This window comes from Ambystoma mexicanum, chromosome 5p (genome assembly GCF_040938575.1).
Source record: "Ambystoma mexicanum isolate Mex_15411 chromosome 5p, UKY_AmexF1_1, whole genome shotgun sequence".
NCBI lineage: Eukaryota > Metazoa > Chordata > Amphibia > Caudata > Ambystomatidae > Ambystoma > Ambystoma mexicanum.
In genome coordinates this window covers 544,894,308-544,910,453 of record NC_090930.1, presented here as the reverse complement: position 1 = coordinate 544,910,453, position 16,146 = coordinate 544,894,308, and the positions used below count along the sequence as shown (strand labels likewise).

General features: G+C 44.8%; 1 protein-coding gene across 1 annotated transcript in view; it reads left to right on the top strand.

The window, feature by feature from the left end:
• Positions 1 to 3,698: 3,698 nt before the first annotated feature.
• The window catches only part of UTP14A (UTP14A small subunit processome component), a 684,761-nt gene continuing 672,313 nt past the window's right edge, over positions 3,699 to 16,146 (top strand). Inside the window, exon 1 of the mRNA XM_069612971.1 lies at positions 3,699 to 3,845. Within this exon, the coding sequence (XP_069469072.1) occupies positions 3,811 to 3,845 (35 nt within the window). The 5' untranslated portion in view covers positions 3,699 to 3,810. The remainder of the gene's footprint in view (positions 3,846 to 16,146) is intronic.

Here is a 16,146-nt window from a genome sequence, read left to right as displayed (position 1 = left end):
AGACGAGGGGACCTTTCTGCCTCTGCAGGTCGGAGGGCCGCTTCTCTAATGGGAAATAGCTGCTTCAGTGTGAGTGGGCTAGTTCCCATTAGCCGAGAGGACCTTTTTGCCTTTCCAGGTCGGAGGGCCGTTTCTCTAATGGGAAATAGCTGCTTCAGTGTGAGTGGGCTAGTTCCCATTAGCCGAGAGGACCTTTCTGCCTTTCCAGGTCGGAGGGCCCTTTCTCTAATGGGAAATAGCTGCTTTAGTCTGAGTGGGCTAGTTCCCATTAGACGAGAGGACCTTTCTGCCTCTGCAGGTCGGAGGGCCGCTTCTCTAATGGGAAATAGCTGCTTCAGTGTGAGTGGGCTAGTTCCATTAGACGAGAGGACCTTTTTGCCTTTCCAGGTCGGAGGGCCGTTTCTCTAATGGGAAATAGCTGCTTCAGTCTGAGTGGGCTAGTTCCCATTAGCCGAGAGGACCTTTCTGCCTCTGCAGGTCGGAGGGCCGCTTCTCTAATGGGAAATAGCTGCTTCAGTGTGAGTGGCCTAGTTCCCATTAGACGAGAGGACCTTTCTGCCTCTGCAGGTCTGAGGGCCGCTTCTCTAATGGGAAATAGCTGCTTCAGTGTGAGTGGGCTAGTTCCCATTAGCCGAGAGGACCTTTTTGCCTTTCCAGGTCGGAGGGCCGTTTCTCTAATGGGAAATAGCTGCTTCAGTGTGAGTGGGCTAGTTCCCATTAGCCGAGAGGACCTTTCTGCCTTTCCAGGTCGGAGGGCCCTTTCTCTAATGGGAAATAGCTGCTTCAGTCTGATTGGGCTAGTTCCCATTAGACGAGAGGACCTTTCTGCCTCTGCAGGTCGGAGGGCCGCTTCTCTAATGGGAAATAGCTGCTTCAGTGTGAATGGGCTAGTTCCCATTAGCCGAGAGGACCTTTCTGCCTTTCCAGGTCGGAGGGCCGTTTCTCTAATGGGAAATAGCTGCTTCAGTGTGAGTGGGCTAGTTCCCATTAGACGAGAGGACCTTTTTGCCTTTCCAGGTCGGAGGGCCGTTTCTCTAATGGGAAATAGCTGCTTCAGTGTGAGTGGGCTAGTTCCCATTAGACGAGAGGACCTTTTTGCCTTTCCAGGTCGGAGGGCCATTTCTCTAATGGGAAATAGCTGCTTCAGTGTGAATGGGCTAGTTCCCATTAGACGAGAGGACCTTTTTGCCTTTCCAGGTTGGAGGGCCCTTTCTCTAATGGGAAATAGCTGCTTCAGTCTGAGTGGGCTAGTTCCCATTAGACGAGAGGACCTTTCTGCCTCTGCAGGTCGGAGGGCCGCTTCTCTAATGGGAAATAGCTGCTTCAGTGTGAATGGGCTAGTTCCCATTAGACGAGAGGACCTTTTTGCCTTTCCAGGTCGGAGGCCCTTTCTCTAATGGGAAATAGCTGCTTCAGTCTGAGTGGGCTAGTTCCCAATAGACGAGAGGACCTTTCTGCCTCTGCAGGTCGGAGGGCCGCTTCTGTAATGGGAAATAGCTGCTTCAGTGTGAATGGGCTAGTTCCCATTAGACGAGAGGACCTTTTTTCCTTTCCAGGTCGGAGGGCCCTTTCTCTAATGGGAAATAGCTGCTTCAGTCTGAGTGGGCTAGTTCCCATTAGACGAGAGGACCTTTCTGCCTCTGCAGGACGGAGGGCCGCTTCTCTAATGGGAAATAGCTGCTTCAGTGTGAGTGGGCTAGTTCCCATTAGCCGAGAGGACCTTTCTGCGTTTCCAGGTCGGAGGGCCCTTTCTCTAATGGGAAATAGCTGCTTCAGTCTGAGTGGGCTAGTTCCCATTAGCCGAGAGGACCTTTCTGCCTCTGCAGGTCGGAGGGCCGCTTCTCTAATGGGAAATAGCTGCTTCAGTGTGAGTGGGCTAGTTCCCATTAGACGAGAGGACCTTTTTGCCTTTCCAGGTCGGAGGGCCGTTTCTCTAATGGGAAATAGCTGCTTCAGTCTGAGTGGGCTAGTTCCCATTAGACGAGAGGACCTTTCTGCCTTTCCAGGTCGGAGGGCCCTTTCTCTAATGGGAAATAGCTGATTCAGTCTGAGTGGGCTAGTTCCCATTAGACGAGAGGACCTTTCTGCCTCTGCAGGTCGGAGGGCCGCTTCTCTAATGGTAAATAGCTGCTTCAGTGTGAATGGGCTAGTTCCCATTAGACGAGAGGACCTTTTTGCCTTTCCAGGTCGGAGGGCACTTTCTCTAATGGGAAATAGCTGCTTCAGTGTGAGTGGGCTAGTTCCCACTATTATGCAGGACTTGGCCACTAGGGGCAAAAAGGGCAATTTTTCTAATGGGAACTAGCCTTCTCAGTGTGAGTAGGCTAGTTCCCATTATTATGCAGGACTTGGCCACTAGGGGAGCAAAAAGGGCCATTTCTCTAATGGGAACTAGCCTTCTCAGTGTGGGTAGGCTAGTTCCCATTATTATGCAGGACTTGGCCACTAGGGCCAAAAAGGGCCACTTCTCTAATGGGAAATAGCAGGACTTGGCCACTAGGGGCAAAAAGGGCCATTTCTCTAATGGGAACTAGCCTTCTCTGTGTGAGTGGGCTAGTTCCCATTATTATGCAGGACTTGGCCACTAGGGGAGCAAAAAGGGCCATTTGTCTAATGGGAACTATCTTTCTCTGTGTGAGTGGGCTAGTTCCCATTATTATGCAGAACTTGGCCACTAGGGGCAAAAAGGGCCATTTCTCTAATGGGAACTACCCTTCTCAGTGTGAGTAGGCTAGTTCGCATTAGTATGCAGGACTTGGCCACTAGGGGAGCAAAAAGGGCCATTTCTCTAATGGGAACTAGCCTTCTCAGTTTGAGTAGGCTAGTTCCCATTATTATGCAGGACTTGGCCACTAGGGGCAAAAGGGCCATTTCTCTAATGGGAACTAGCCTTCTCTGTGTGAGTGGGCTAGTTCCCATTATTATGCAGGACTTGGCCACTAGGGGAGCAAAAAGGGCCATTTGTCTAATGGGAACTAGCCTTCTCTGTGTGAGTGGGCTAGTTCCCATTATTATGCAGGACTTAGCCACTAGGGGGCAAAAAAGGGCCATTTCTCTAATGGGAACTAGCTCACTCACACTGAAGCAGCTATTTCCCATCTGAGAAATGGCCCTAACAACCGATGGTCCGTTTCTCGGATGGGAACTAGTATCAACCGTCCTTGGTCCCACAGCAGTGTTACACCAGCATGGTACTGGACCGGAATAACGCCGGACCCTTTACTTGGTTTGACTCACGAGCCGGAAACAGCTGGTGCTTTTTTATTAACTGTGTCACATGGTTCCCCATGTGACCAAGACAACACACTGGGAGATACCATGTCTCTCAACCGGGGTGACATGCAACAGGTGGCGCTGTGCATGTGTGGCTTCTCTGCTGAAATGTCCTATTTTACTACCACTATGGTCGTAGGGGGAAATAGTACGATTCTGGAGCTCCTTTGTCCACCAGGATGGCGCTCACCCCGCACCGATCCTTTCGGTGAGCGAAGTTAGCAGTGCAGTCTATTTTTTAATAGAACTGTTCAGTCAGCTAATATAACTTCTTCTTCTTCTTAATTATCAGATGCGTGGTAATTAAGAATAAGTTATATTAGCTGACTGAACAGTTCTAGAACTCTGCTCAGATTGAACCATTGGATTTACGACAGCGGTTGTTATGGTTACTGATCAGGACGCTAGGCGCTTTACGGCCGGAAGTGTGTTGCCTTACGGTACCATGCTCTGACTGCTATCTATGACTGTTGTTTTTAGTAGCTGTTGGAATACACGCAGCGGATCTTTCGGTGGTGGGGTGGAGATCGGGTTGAAATGACAGCTCTGGAGAATATCCTGTCAGTCAGCAGGTGAGAAATGTGTTGCGTGCAGGCTAAGGAACCCGAACTAGCGCTGTGGTACCCGGTCGCCCGCATTTTGACAGGAGAGTGGTGATCTGACAATATTGATGGCCAGCACGAGAGTACCACGATCTCTCGTGCTGTATGTGCTTTACACCCGTGTGTGTGGGAGGGAGGTTGTTGGCATGTTTTTATAAGAAAGGGGCGTAAAATGGCACCACGTGAGAAGGAGGACTGGGAATATGGGCAGCGATCTGTCACTATGATGATGGGAGGCGACGAGAAGTAAACCAGGAGACAACATAGTGGGATTTTGTGACGTTTGGAATGTGCAATATCAGAGTATGACACGTCCTTCCTATTCAGAATATTCGTACATCTTGCTCTTTTGAGCTACTACTCCTGTCAGCCCTAGCCAGTATAGTCAATGGCGACGGATCATGGGAATCGTAGTCCAGAGCGTCTGGAGGGCTGCAGTTTGCAAAACCCTGAGTCTCGGGCAGCTGCTCTTCCTAAAAAAAAAAGTGACCACTTGCAGGTTAGACGGCACTCTGAATAAGCTTGTAATGTCGCTTAATTTGCGTCCACATCTGTACAGGTTTGACAGTAAGGGAAGCGCCCATCCGGAAGCTACCTACCTGCAGAGGAGTAATTTTGCTTAAAAATGTATTTGGGAAGGGAGGCGGGGGTAGACCTCATTCTGAACATAATCAACTGAGGGGGCGGGCAAAGAAACACATAATGTCCCTAATATAATTCTGGAATAAAGTGTGTAAAGCAGTGCCATTGTATGTCAACCTTTAGTAAGGACATTAATTGCTGTTAAAACATTGTCAACTAACAATCAAAATGGATCATGCACAACCAGTGCGATTAGCCAGAGACACATCCTGCTTAGCCAGAGAATGCGTGTCCTCACTGAAAGGCTGAACGCTTTTGAAGACCGCAACATAAGAAGCTTCATGTTTTTTAACCACTATAAATGACATAAGAACATGGACTGGGACCTTCCAAATAAGCAATTCGGCTGTACCAAAGGCACTGTTGCAGTGAGCCATTTGCTATAATGTACTAACAGCACATTTTGTATTTTGTCATGATGTGCCATATAGTACACATCATAGTGTGCATATGCCCCTACAATGCTTCAAAGAAAAATGCTGCAAAACAGGCAGCAGCTGCCAATGTCAGACGGTAACAATATGGTGTACTGCTATGTAGGAACCAGCCCCTAACAATGGGTGGCGGAGATCCAATTCCTGACTGTGTTAGTCCGTTGAGTGCCTTAGGCTAGACGACTTGTGGAAGGCAGTGAGGGCGAGAGGATAGCCTGGTGGCACTTTACTGCCTGGTCTCGATTAGTCCCTGTTATCGTGCGCCTCCGAAATGCAAGACGAGGTTTGAGCATGCGACTCGCAGGTTCACTGGCTGCTGGAAGCATCCCCAGATCTGGAAGAGATAGAGATGACCTCAATGTCTTAAGGTGGCCAGTTGTACAATAGCATTTCAAAGCACACTTTAGACACACGTTTGCAACTGTACATAAGAAACCACACTTTGGGGATGCCACTCACATATGTCCAGGTTGCTACTCGTAAGGCGTATACGTACATGTTTCTGCTTACATGTTTATGGATATATCACTTCCCCAATAACGTTTAAGGTTTGTATTGCTGCCATGTTTGAAGTATATTTCTAAAATGGAACTCCATTAGTCTTTTGTGAATGATCTCTGCATACAGTGGTTAAACATGTCCAGGCATGGTTGTGGGCGTCTAACTGTACACATCTAGTGGAGCACAGAAAACCTACATTCGATCATAGTTTGGTCTGTAGTTGCAACACATCGGGCATAGAGGAACGATGCTGACCCTAAGAGCAGGGAAGAGTTGTTAAGAGCCAAGAAACTCCGAGAAAGGCAAGTCTGCGAAGTTGGCTGATATGGGTGGCCATACTAAAGAACAGGACATCAGATGGCCTCCTCAAATGTGCTTTGAGAAAATCTGGATGTGGAAGTCAACTGAGAGGGCTTTACGTCTAGGGTTTAAGATGCTGCTTTGGAAGGACTTTTCAGTGTAGCTGATGGTAAACTGAAAACAGTGAAAGAGAACCCAAAGACGTCCAGAATCGTTCATCAGTGTTCCATTCCATCCGTTCTTCAGCTGGAGTCTACTTTGGATGCAACTGGGCAAACTTGCAAATTGAAGGCTGTTGGAAGTGCTAAAATGATCGGATGGGCCAGTTCGGAAAGGTTCTCCCACCGTGATATTGTAAGGTCATCACCTTACAATATCAAAAGGACACTGGTCCCTATCAGGAGGGCAATCGAGCATCTCGTCATAAGAAGTTCACAGGCAGCTTTTGGGGGAAGCGTCTCTGCTTGGCAAGTTGGTAGAGGGATGAGATACTGGAAGTGGAGGCAGTGTAGAAGGGCAAGATAGGAGGAAAGAGTGTCATTTACTGTCCATAGTTATGCTTGACAGTCTGGAAGTGGCTTGATCTGCAGGTGCTCGGGGGTGCAGTTTCTGGATTTGGGGGTCCAGGCTCCGTTTGTCAATCAACTAGATTCCGAGGGAAGGTGTACATGTTCGTCCAGCAAGAAGGCATGCATCTGTTGCTATCGAAAGTACATTTGGAGAGGTCTCCACATTAAGTGATGTCTGAGATGCACATGTTTGTGTGTAGGGATTTAGTTAAATACCAGTAGAGTGTTTTAGATATTTTGTACTCTAGGCCAATAAGGGCTGCAACTTTCCAGTCTCCGGCCTATTGTAATTGAGGGGTTGCTTGGAGTTATTGGGTTTTACACTCCTCTTCCATGCTCTTCAACTCGTGAGGACGTTTCTTCTCAACTCCATTCTCTTGGAATGTGATGCTCAGGGTCACATTGGTGCTTTAATTACGTTCATGTACTTCCAGGATGGAGGTAGGGAGTCGACCCTAGAAATGCTTACAGAGTTGCACTGTTTTCGGGCCCTTTGTGCTGATGCTGTAGCAAAAGCATTGTTTATTTTTTAGGCAAAATGCTACTAATCAGACTTAATAATAAAAAATATCCTGCTGGCATAATTTGGTTTCAAGATCATATACATCAGAAGTTATGGGAATATTACATTTGAACGGTTTGGATAACTCTGACAAATGATCGTTTTGGCCATTCATAGGCATCAGTGTAAATGGATAATGTTAGTCGTGAGAAAATTATTTTTCAATTGTCTTCTTAAAATCAGCATTATATAAGGTGTTATATGAAAATTGTGCAAATAAAGCAATACAAAATCTATTTTTGAAATCTTTGACCCCAATATGTTCGTTTTTCATCACCCCTAAAATCAATATGACCTATAGAATCGGGACATTTTTGTGATTGATCAAAAAGAGAAACATAGAAGGCAAGTGTTAATTTCAGTGTAAGGTTCTCAAGGTTTGTGGTATCATGTATTTATGATCACAAAAAGAAAAACAACATTTAAACAAATTACTTTTATAAATTGCATGATCTTTTATAAAGAAGGGGGTTTCTCAAGCTTTTGGAAAAGTATGCACATTTAATTCAATTTTATAAGAAAGCATAAGTGGTACATACTCTTCAACATAAAAAGTGCCCCTTTCAGGGGTTGGTAGTCACCTGGGAGTAGTTTCATTCAAAAAGCTTGATGCTAAAGTACCTTTTTATATAGTACTAGCTGGGGTACCCGGCGTTGCTCGTGTCCTGATTGAGTGATGTCTCATGTGCCCTGGAGGATGTTGCTCTTGTCCTCATGTCAGCAAGTCTTGCTTCAGTTTGTTGTTGTATTTGAGAAGCTCTTGATATTGATTTTCTCTTTGCATCAGATGGAGCTTTTCCAAGTGATGATCGTTTTTTGTGTAGCATGTCACTCAATGGCTTCAGGACATTTTAGAAAATACCCAAGAAAGATTGATTGATTGTGCTCTCTTCTCTTGAATGAACTTAAGTAAACTGTAACCTTGCCATTTCCCATATTTGGAGTGGCGTGATAACAAAAATTAAATTTTGTTTTATACCCTTTAAAAATGCTCTAGCAAACGCTTTCGAACTGTATGTAGTAGTAATACATTTCAAAGGAATAACCGACACATCGAACATTTAGTTTCAGACGCTTTTCAAAATGTTGCCTCCTTCTGGTACCTACTGTACTGAATTGGGGTGAACATCAGTAAATGAGGGAGTCTATGGAGTGATTTCTTTGCATCCAAACATAGGCCACAATGTTGCCCCAGACAAAAGAGGAATCCATGCAATATTTGTTAGATGTGGGTTCAACGGTGTGGATTTGTATAGCCGGACAAACATACACACATACAAACATTCAGTTTTATATATAAAGATGCACAATGCTTGTGCAATAGTGAGTGTTGGCTAGAAGGTACAGCCACTAACCTGTCTACCCACCAGTCTTTAGTCAAGTAAATTACTTGAAGCTGTTGCATTAAATGCAATGACAAGAGATGTAAGGTTTTTAAGGAGATTTATTTTTCAGTTTTTACCATTCCTGTGTCCTCAGAGACCATGATGCTGGCTGCCTGGGACCTGACTGGAAACAAGCGTTCCCTTGAGATGAGTGCATTGACAAGTTCCTGATGGTATCACCTAAAATTTTTGGGGAACACTCTACAGTCTCAAACAATTGGAGGGTTACAATTCCCTGCATCCCCCTACAATTTCATCCGAGGCCTGCATGCTTCCAAGCACTAGAATTGACCGACAGAGGTGGAGGGGAAAAGGATGGACAACAGTGTACAGCATGCGGTTGCCAGTTATGAGGAGCAGTGAGGGTTCCTATGAGTAGGTGAAGCAGTGCATCACACAGTCAAGGAGTTGAAGATTACTATTGGTGAGCCCACAAGTAATGTTGGTAGGAAACAGCAATCGGTGTGTAGGACCCAGCGGGAAGGGCCATTGGCAGAAATGTTCCTCGGTGTGGTCTTCAAGGGGGAAACCACTGTGACCGCACCTAACAGAACACCCTTATGAAAAAAACAAACCTGCATCTTAAGTTTGCAATTAAAATGGAAGGCCACTAGCTCAAACGCATTGGCAAGGAGATGTTATGAAGGGCAAGTACCGTTTGCGTGGTGCTAGACGTTGCTGGCGAGTATGGGGATGCTTGAAACCTATGTCATTTACTGCAAACAAGATTTGTTTGCAGTTAATGGCAAATACGTTTCATTTTGCATGGCTGGCATTTCGATGGCAGCATTGCACCAAATATGAAGTCTGCTTACTGACATGCGCCATCTTGGAGAAAGCACTGGTAAATATTTCGTCACGCGTCACCATGGGCAAGTGCATTTCCCATATAAGTAGAGTGTAAACTAAGGAACTCCCCCTTCCAGGTCTAATGGATTTTTAAGAATTTGCAAGGCCTGGAATGAAAAGACTGCCAGAGCAAAGAAAATCAGATCAGGAGAGCATGACCTTTATAATTAGTCAAAACAGAGACATTATTGTGTCAGCCACAGAACAATTCTAACACCACCACACTAGTCAACTGGACACCCACCGAGTCGCATATCTCGAAACACTACCAAAACAATCCAAAAACCGACCAGCCCTACAAGGACAACTGTACAAAATATACTGACATCACCTCCATGGTTATACCGTCCAATGGGAGTTGTGGCTGGATTCCTACCACGTATATCTTAAAGCCACAAGTACTTGAATGACCAGAAGGAGGTTCCCCTATTAGTCTAGGAACTGGTGGTTTATGCATGTTTCAGAGAGGGTTAAGAGTAAAGATTGTGTGTCAGCATGAGGGCTTAAAAAGTGGCCCTGTGAACGTCAGAAAACACGTGTACTTGAAAGTTAATACTATTTTTCTCTAACCCACAAGCGGTGCAGAGGTTAAACCGTAGACTACTTAATTGCTGTCCTAAGATACCTCCTAACTTTGTGCATGTTCACCAGTATTGCAGAAAAATACCCAATGGACCAGTTGATGATTCGTACATAGGATGAACGCATCCAAGAAATATTGTGTTAGGCTAAGGAGCAGAGGACCTGGAACAAGCCATGGACATTGCTCATTCTGTGCAAGTGGGGTGAAGATGTGTGTAAATCGTGTGAGATGGACAAGACAGCCAGATTGATAACAGTGTGGTTTGAGTAGAATCTCAGGAAGCTACCAGTGTAGCAGACTCAAAAGACCAAGATGTCACGTATGTACACTCTAACTGGCAAAATAAAACCAGTTTGGCCCTTTCTAGAGGAAAACACGAACAGACTTTTTGGAGGAGGCTGAGAAACCCAAATTAACCCCATTTCGAGGTGCAGTGGATGCAGCTGAGAAAAACACTCATCATTAGTTTGTGTCCCACCCTCACAGCAGAATACATCAAGTGTGCGTTTGGGGGACATTCTTTGGCTCACGCTAAATACACCGGAATATCATAGATGTCTGTTGCGGAATAACGACAAAGTGTGGGAGACAATTTTATTTCCATTACGGAAAGTGACATTTCTTATTAACACATATCCTTGTAGTACTGTATTCTGTTAACGGGAGTCCATTTGTGTCGCTGAAGTGTGAGAGGGAGGATAAGAAAGATACAGTATGATCTTGAGTCAGATGTCTCGAAACCTCAGCTTAACGGTTAGCGTCAATCAAAAGGCAGGACCACGGGACACAGACCTGGTAGATGGGCCACTCACATGCTAGTTAGACCCGGGGTAAACATTTTAAATTGCTCGCTAATAGCCAGATCAAAAAAAGGCACCCCCCTCAGTTCTCCATGTACACTAAGCATACCGTTTCCTACACGCCAATGAGACTTATTCGATAGGCTAGTCAGAGAAAATCATCCAAAAAGATTCTGCAGGATGGTTGCCAGTGCTGCAGATCGGATTTTGTCGTGAGAGTATTTTGCTCCCAATTTTTAAAATAAGAGAGTAAATCCAAATCCAAGAGAGTAAAAATAAGTTTCCTCATTCGCCAGAGATTAAAAAAGTGTCTGACAACTATCCAATTTGTGTGTAAAATTAAAACGGTGTTCGAAATAATTAGCGTAAAAAAACTTGTCAATGCGTACTGCCCAGCTTCATCTTCATTATACTTCGACACTAAAAGTCTGTTAAGAGCTACTACAGATGGCACATAGTTACATAATAAATCAAGCCCCTTGCTCTACCAGCATCATTTCTCTGCATCTTGGGCCTACTGTTGCTGCCTGCCACTACCTGCTTGACAGCTGCTCCATGTTTTTGCTTCATCTCTCCTTCCCTTTGCTACTCTGTTTCTGTCTCTTCACTTTCTGATGCTCTGCCTCTCACCCTTAAGCGTTGCTGTGCTACGTTTTGCGGTCTGTTGCTCTGTCACTCTGCCTCTCCCCTCTCTGCATTCTATTATTGCTGCTTCCCTCCTATATCTTGTGTATCAGTTGATATAATTTCTCTTTCTCATGTAATTAGTCTTGACAATATCTGTTTTTTCATTTTCTCTGTTGTGGTTACTACTCCTTTTGATACTATTTCTTGCACTGCCTCTTCTATTATTGGCCTGCCTTTCTCTGGTCTGGATTTTCTATTTCCAGCTCTCCCCATCTGCTGTTGATATTTTACTGCCTCTTTTGCTCTGCTTCAATCCCTCACTCCTATTGTGTGTTTTTGTGTGTCGTATTATTTACCTCGGTTTCCCTTCTCATTTTCCTTGTTGCTATTTTATGTATCTCATTGATCTAGCTCTTCCTGTTGCTTGTCTGATACATTCTCTCTTCGCCTCCACCCCCACTTTGCTCTCCTGTACTGCTTAGGTACAGAGTTGCTCTTCCTCTCCTTTTTGTCTTTTGATCTAGCACCAATAAATAAGAAAAGCTAAAAAGGCCTTTTCCGTTTACAAATCTAGTGCAGCTTTACCATTGGGTGCTCCTTTTTAGATGTGTGCAAACCTTCTTTTGGCCATTAGACTGGGAATTATAGAGCGAGAGGTGTGTCTTACCAGTTGCAGCACTTGTCTGAATGCAGATGTTTTACCAGCACTGTACGCCATTACAAGTATAAGAGCCCAGAGGAGATGTGCTGCTTCTGAGCTCATTACAGGTATATGAGCCCAAATGAGATGTGTGTTTTGAGATATTACAAGTATAGCAGCCCTCATGGGATACGTGTGTTCTACTTCTGAGCCATTACAAGTATAGCATGCCGGATGAAATGTGTGTGTTCTGAATCGCTGAACATTTAGTAGTCCTTTTGATAAGTCGAAAGCTGCCAGCTCTGTTATTGAATGTTACCTGCATCTTAAACACATACCGGGGATCGCTGTATGCTAGTGGCAGAGGTGTCGGTACGTCGGGTGTTTCAGTCTGGATGGCTATATGTGAAACTAGACCGGATGTGCTTAGCCATAGCCGTATTCTGTCGTGCATGGATGCTTGGCCGTGCCTGCGGCCTGTGTCCGCACTACTTGTGTGAGATATATGTACCATAGGCTGCGTGAATGCTCGGTTGGGGCAATATTTGTCCAGGTCTAGAATTTAGAGTACTATACCAATGGCCCTAGGTTTCATACTGTTGCAGGTATCCGCATATATTAAACAAGGATGAAGGATACACCTGGATTTGAGAATCCTGTATAGTGGGAGAAGGGCCTATGTTTAACAGTGCAGTAGGTTTAAGCATATGGTAAACCAAGATGGATTTTATGCCTAGATTTGAGAATCCTGTATAGAGGGAGAGAGTCATATGTATCACAATGCAATAGGTTTAATCATACGGTAAACCAAGATGGCGGCTACACCTATATTTGAGAATCCTGTACAGTGGGCAAGAGGCCTACCATCATGATTCCTACCTTCCAGCTAGGTTAGACTTAATTTATTGGCTATTTGTGCAGCGCCTATACAAAAAATGGTGTTTCAAAGCGCCACAAGACAAAAAAGAGGTGTGGGGGGCGCAGGGAAGAAAAAAACAATGATGGTCCTACTAGGCCTTGTCATTTGGATCATGCAAGAGCAGTAACAAGAAGGGCAGGAGGGAGGGAGTGGGGAGGTGTAGGTCTGGGCAGAAGGAAAAATGCTAGGATCGGAGGGAGGTGCAGGGCAAGAGGAGGTATACAAGTGCAGGAGGAGGAGGCGGAGGACCAATGGTGCTAGGCAAGTGTTAAGGGGAGGCCAGGCGGGCAAGTGCCGGGGGAAGCAGGGAGTGGGGACCACATGCAAAGTGTGAGGACGGGGGTGGACCAGGCTCAGTAGGGATTCACACCCTGCCGGACTTGTCTGGAGAAGGGGGCCCGGAAGGGCAAGGGCAGATTGTGGGGGGCAGGGAGGGAGCAGGATGACCTGATGCTGGGATATACTGGGCGAGGAGGGCCTGCTGCCCTGTGTGGAGCCCAGAATGGGCCAGGTAGCCAGTCAATGCGACAGAGGGGGGCATTAGCAGGGGGGAAGAGAATGAAGAAGAGAAACATTGGTTCTTAAGAATCTTCTGGAACTTGAGATGATGGGGCAGGGAGCCCATTACAGAGGGATACTCCTGCCGAGGAAAGGGATCTACCCCACACTCTCTGGTTGGAATAGTGTCTGATATGCAGAGAATTGCAGCTGGTTGACCAAAGGTCTCTAAGAGGTAGGTATTTAGGGACGAGTCGGAAGTAGTGGGGTCCCTTGCACCAGAAATCTTTGTGGATGATGCAGAGGGCCTTGAACTTGATCCTAGCAGCTACCAGGAGCCAGTGGCGATATCTTGAGAGATGTCCCTGGGCTTGAGGACAAAGAAAAGCCCCAGTCCTATTCTGTATTATTTGAAGGGGGCGAAGGGAGAATTTAGGCAGATTGAGGAAGAAGCTGTTGCAGTAGTCCAGCTTGGGGAGGACCAGAGCTCTGGAGACATTGCGTTTCTGTATGTCTGATGCTCCAATTTTCTTCTTAGATTATGAATCTATTGTGAGTTCATTACAAACAGGGCTCCAAATTAGGATTGTATAAGCAGGAATTACAAGCAGTGCCTGGGTATCCAGCAGTAAACGGTCACCAGGATATTCCATTAGGGGACAAGGAGTGAGTTTAAAGCATTACATTAGTGGGCCTGGTAACTGTTGGTTTTAAGCTCACCAGTCTCTTATACGTTTGATTTGAGTCACATACTTGGAAACAATCAGACTGGCATTTATTGTTTTAATATAACTCAATTTTATTTCTGGCAATGAATACAAAAATCAAAATAGAAATGTTAAGGCCAATTTAGTGATATTACTTCACAAACAGTAATTAATTAAAAATCCATTATTTAACAATTAAATCTCAATTTACATACTATTCCATTTATTGTACAATGAAAACAATACAGTTTCCAAACACTGTGCAAAACCTTTAAACTGACTTTGTTAAACATCGTGAAGAGAGCTACTCATTATTTGAATCTTGAAGTCAACCTTTTCAACAAGTTCAAGTTTGTGAGGGCAAACCTCTTTTGCAATGTTCCGTGTCATAGACTGAGCCCTGGAAACAGAATCTGGATCAATTCCATGCGTTTGCATGGCCAGCGCATTCAATGTCAGATCTTTCACACATTCATAATAAATCTGATGGAAGATTGGCTTTGCCACCCACTGTTTGCTTTTTTTTGGTAAACTCCTTTTTGTAATGAAGCATCCCTAAAATTCCTGCAGTTTTTGTCTGTTCCCTTCCAGCTTTCTCATTGTGTGCAAGTACAGCCAGTGTTGTTCTGGTCTCCATACCATCTATTCCAAAATGCAACCTTTTAGGCTTGTTTTATTATGGAACACCTCCTAATCTCCAGTGTGGCAGAACTCTGAGAGACCCCTCATGTCTCTTGAAAGTGTTTTGTCATACACAATCTTCTCAAGTGCTGTTTGAAGGGGGGACCTGGAACCATGCTTCTTAAGCTCCTGCTCCTTCCTCAATTATCTTTGGGCACGTTCGTGGAAATGTTTGGTTTTCTTTCCAAGAGTGTATTTTAGAACAATGGTGCATCAATGAAAGCCATTTTTCAAGCAGAATATCTACAGATCCATCACAAGTTTTTGAGCTCCACCAAAGATGGTTGCTGATAGACTGTGACCAAAGTAAATATTTTCTGTAGTTTTTTTTGTTTTTTTCCAGCAGCTGTAATATTTTTCAAAATTGATTTTACGACGTGCCAGACATCATATTGATGCTTTATGTCTGGAAACTGCTCTTGCATGACCTTGGCTATTGAAAAGTGCCTGTCAGTGGCTATGAGGCCTATTTGCATTCCTCTGTATTGCAGAAGTTGAATGGGTTTAATTAAACCAAATGTTTCCATGGCAACAGAAGATGTACCTTCAGATACTTGCACAATGACTAAACTCACTATTTTTGTTTGTTTCCATGTCTTGGAAGTGGTAAGTGCAGCATTTGCCAAAAAAACCTGGACTGTCCCACTGTCCATCACTAGCAAGCCCTGAGCCTTTTGCCGGCAAGAGCATTGTCCATTGATATCTTTTTGAGTGCCCATGCCTGGCTAATAGCAAGGAACAAGAAATCCTTCTGATATTTGTAGTACTAGGTTTTTTAAAGGAATTAGTCTCACTAAGTTTGAAAAACCTGAAACTGCACTGTACGTTGATCCGCTAAACAATAAAGCAGATAAACAAAGTACATTTCCAGCAGGCACATTTCCAAGGATAGGTTGAGCAGACCATGAAAATTAATTATGGTGGTGTACACAGCTACCCTTGATCTTCAGGTTGGTGACTACACAAGTAAACTTCACCAATAGCTCCCCACAAACCCTCCTACACAATTAATGATCACATTAAATCATTTTTATAATCTCGATTAGGCAGCTGTCAAATACAATGTATATTGGTTCCTTTAATAGCAAATTGGGCATAAGTATAGTGGTTTGTGATTCCATGGTGGTGGATAATTCCTCAACACTGGGAAGAGTGAAATCCACATCACAAGCACAATCATCAATCAGTAGCGAAGATCCGTTATATCTGTGTTTGATATTTCTGATTTGTCCACATGTATTGGAGAAACCGGGAACATTGACTGTTTCTTAGATGGCATTTTTCTTCGAGGGTGTGGATTGTGTGAGCGGTTATGCAAGCAATTCTGAAACGGCTTCTTTGTTGTCTGTTTCTTCTGGGTGACCTGTGCTGTAACAATGATCCAGGGTTACTTTCCATGGGTCACACCTGACGTTGCATTCAAATTCCGGCCACTGGACTTCTGCATCACAACACTGAATCTTGCGAGGACGATGCCGAGTCTCAAAATGTAGCTGCTCCCAAGTGACAACGGTTTGGCAAGCAACATCATTAGTTTGTGTAGTTGTCAAGCTCTATTTTGGTGCAACACACGA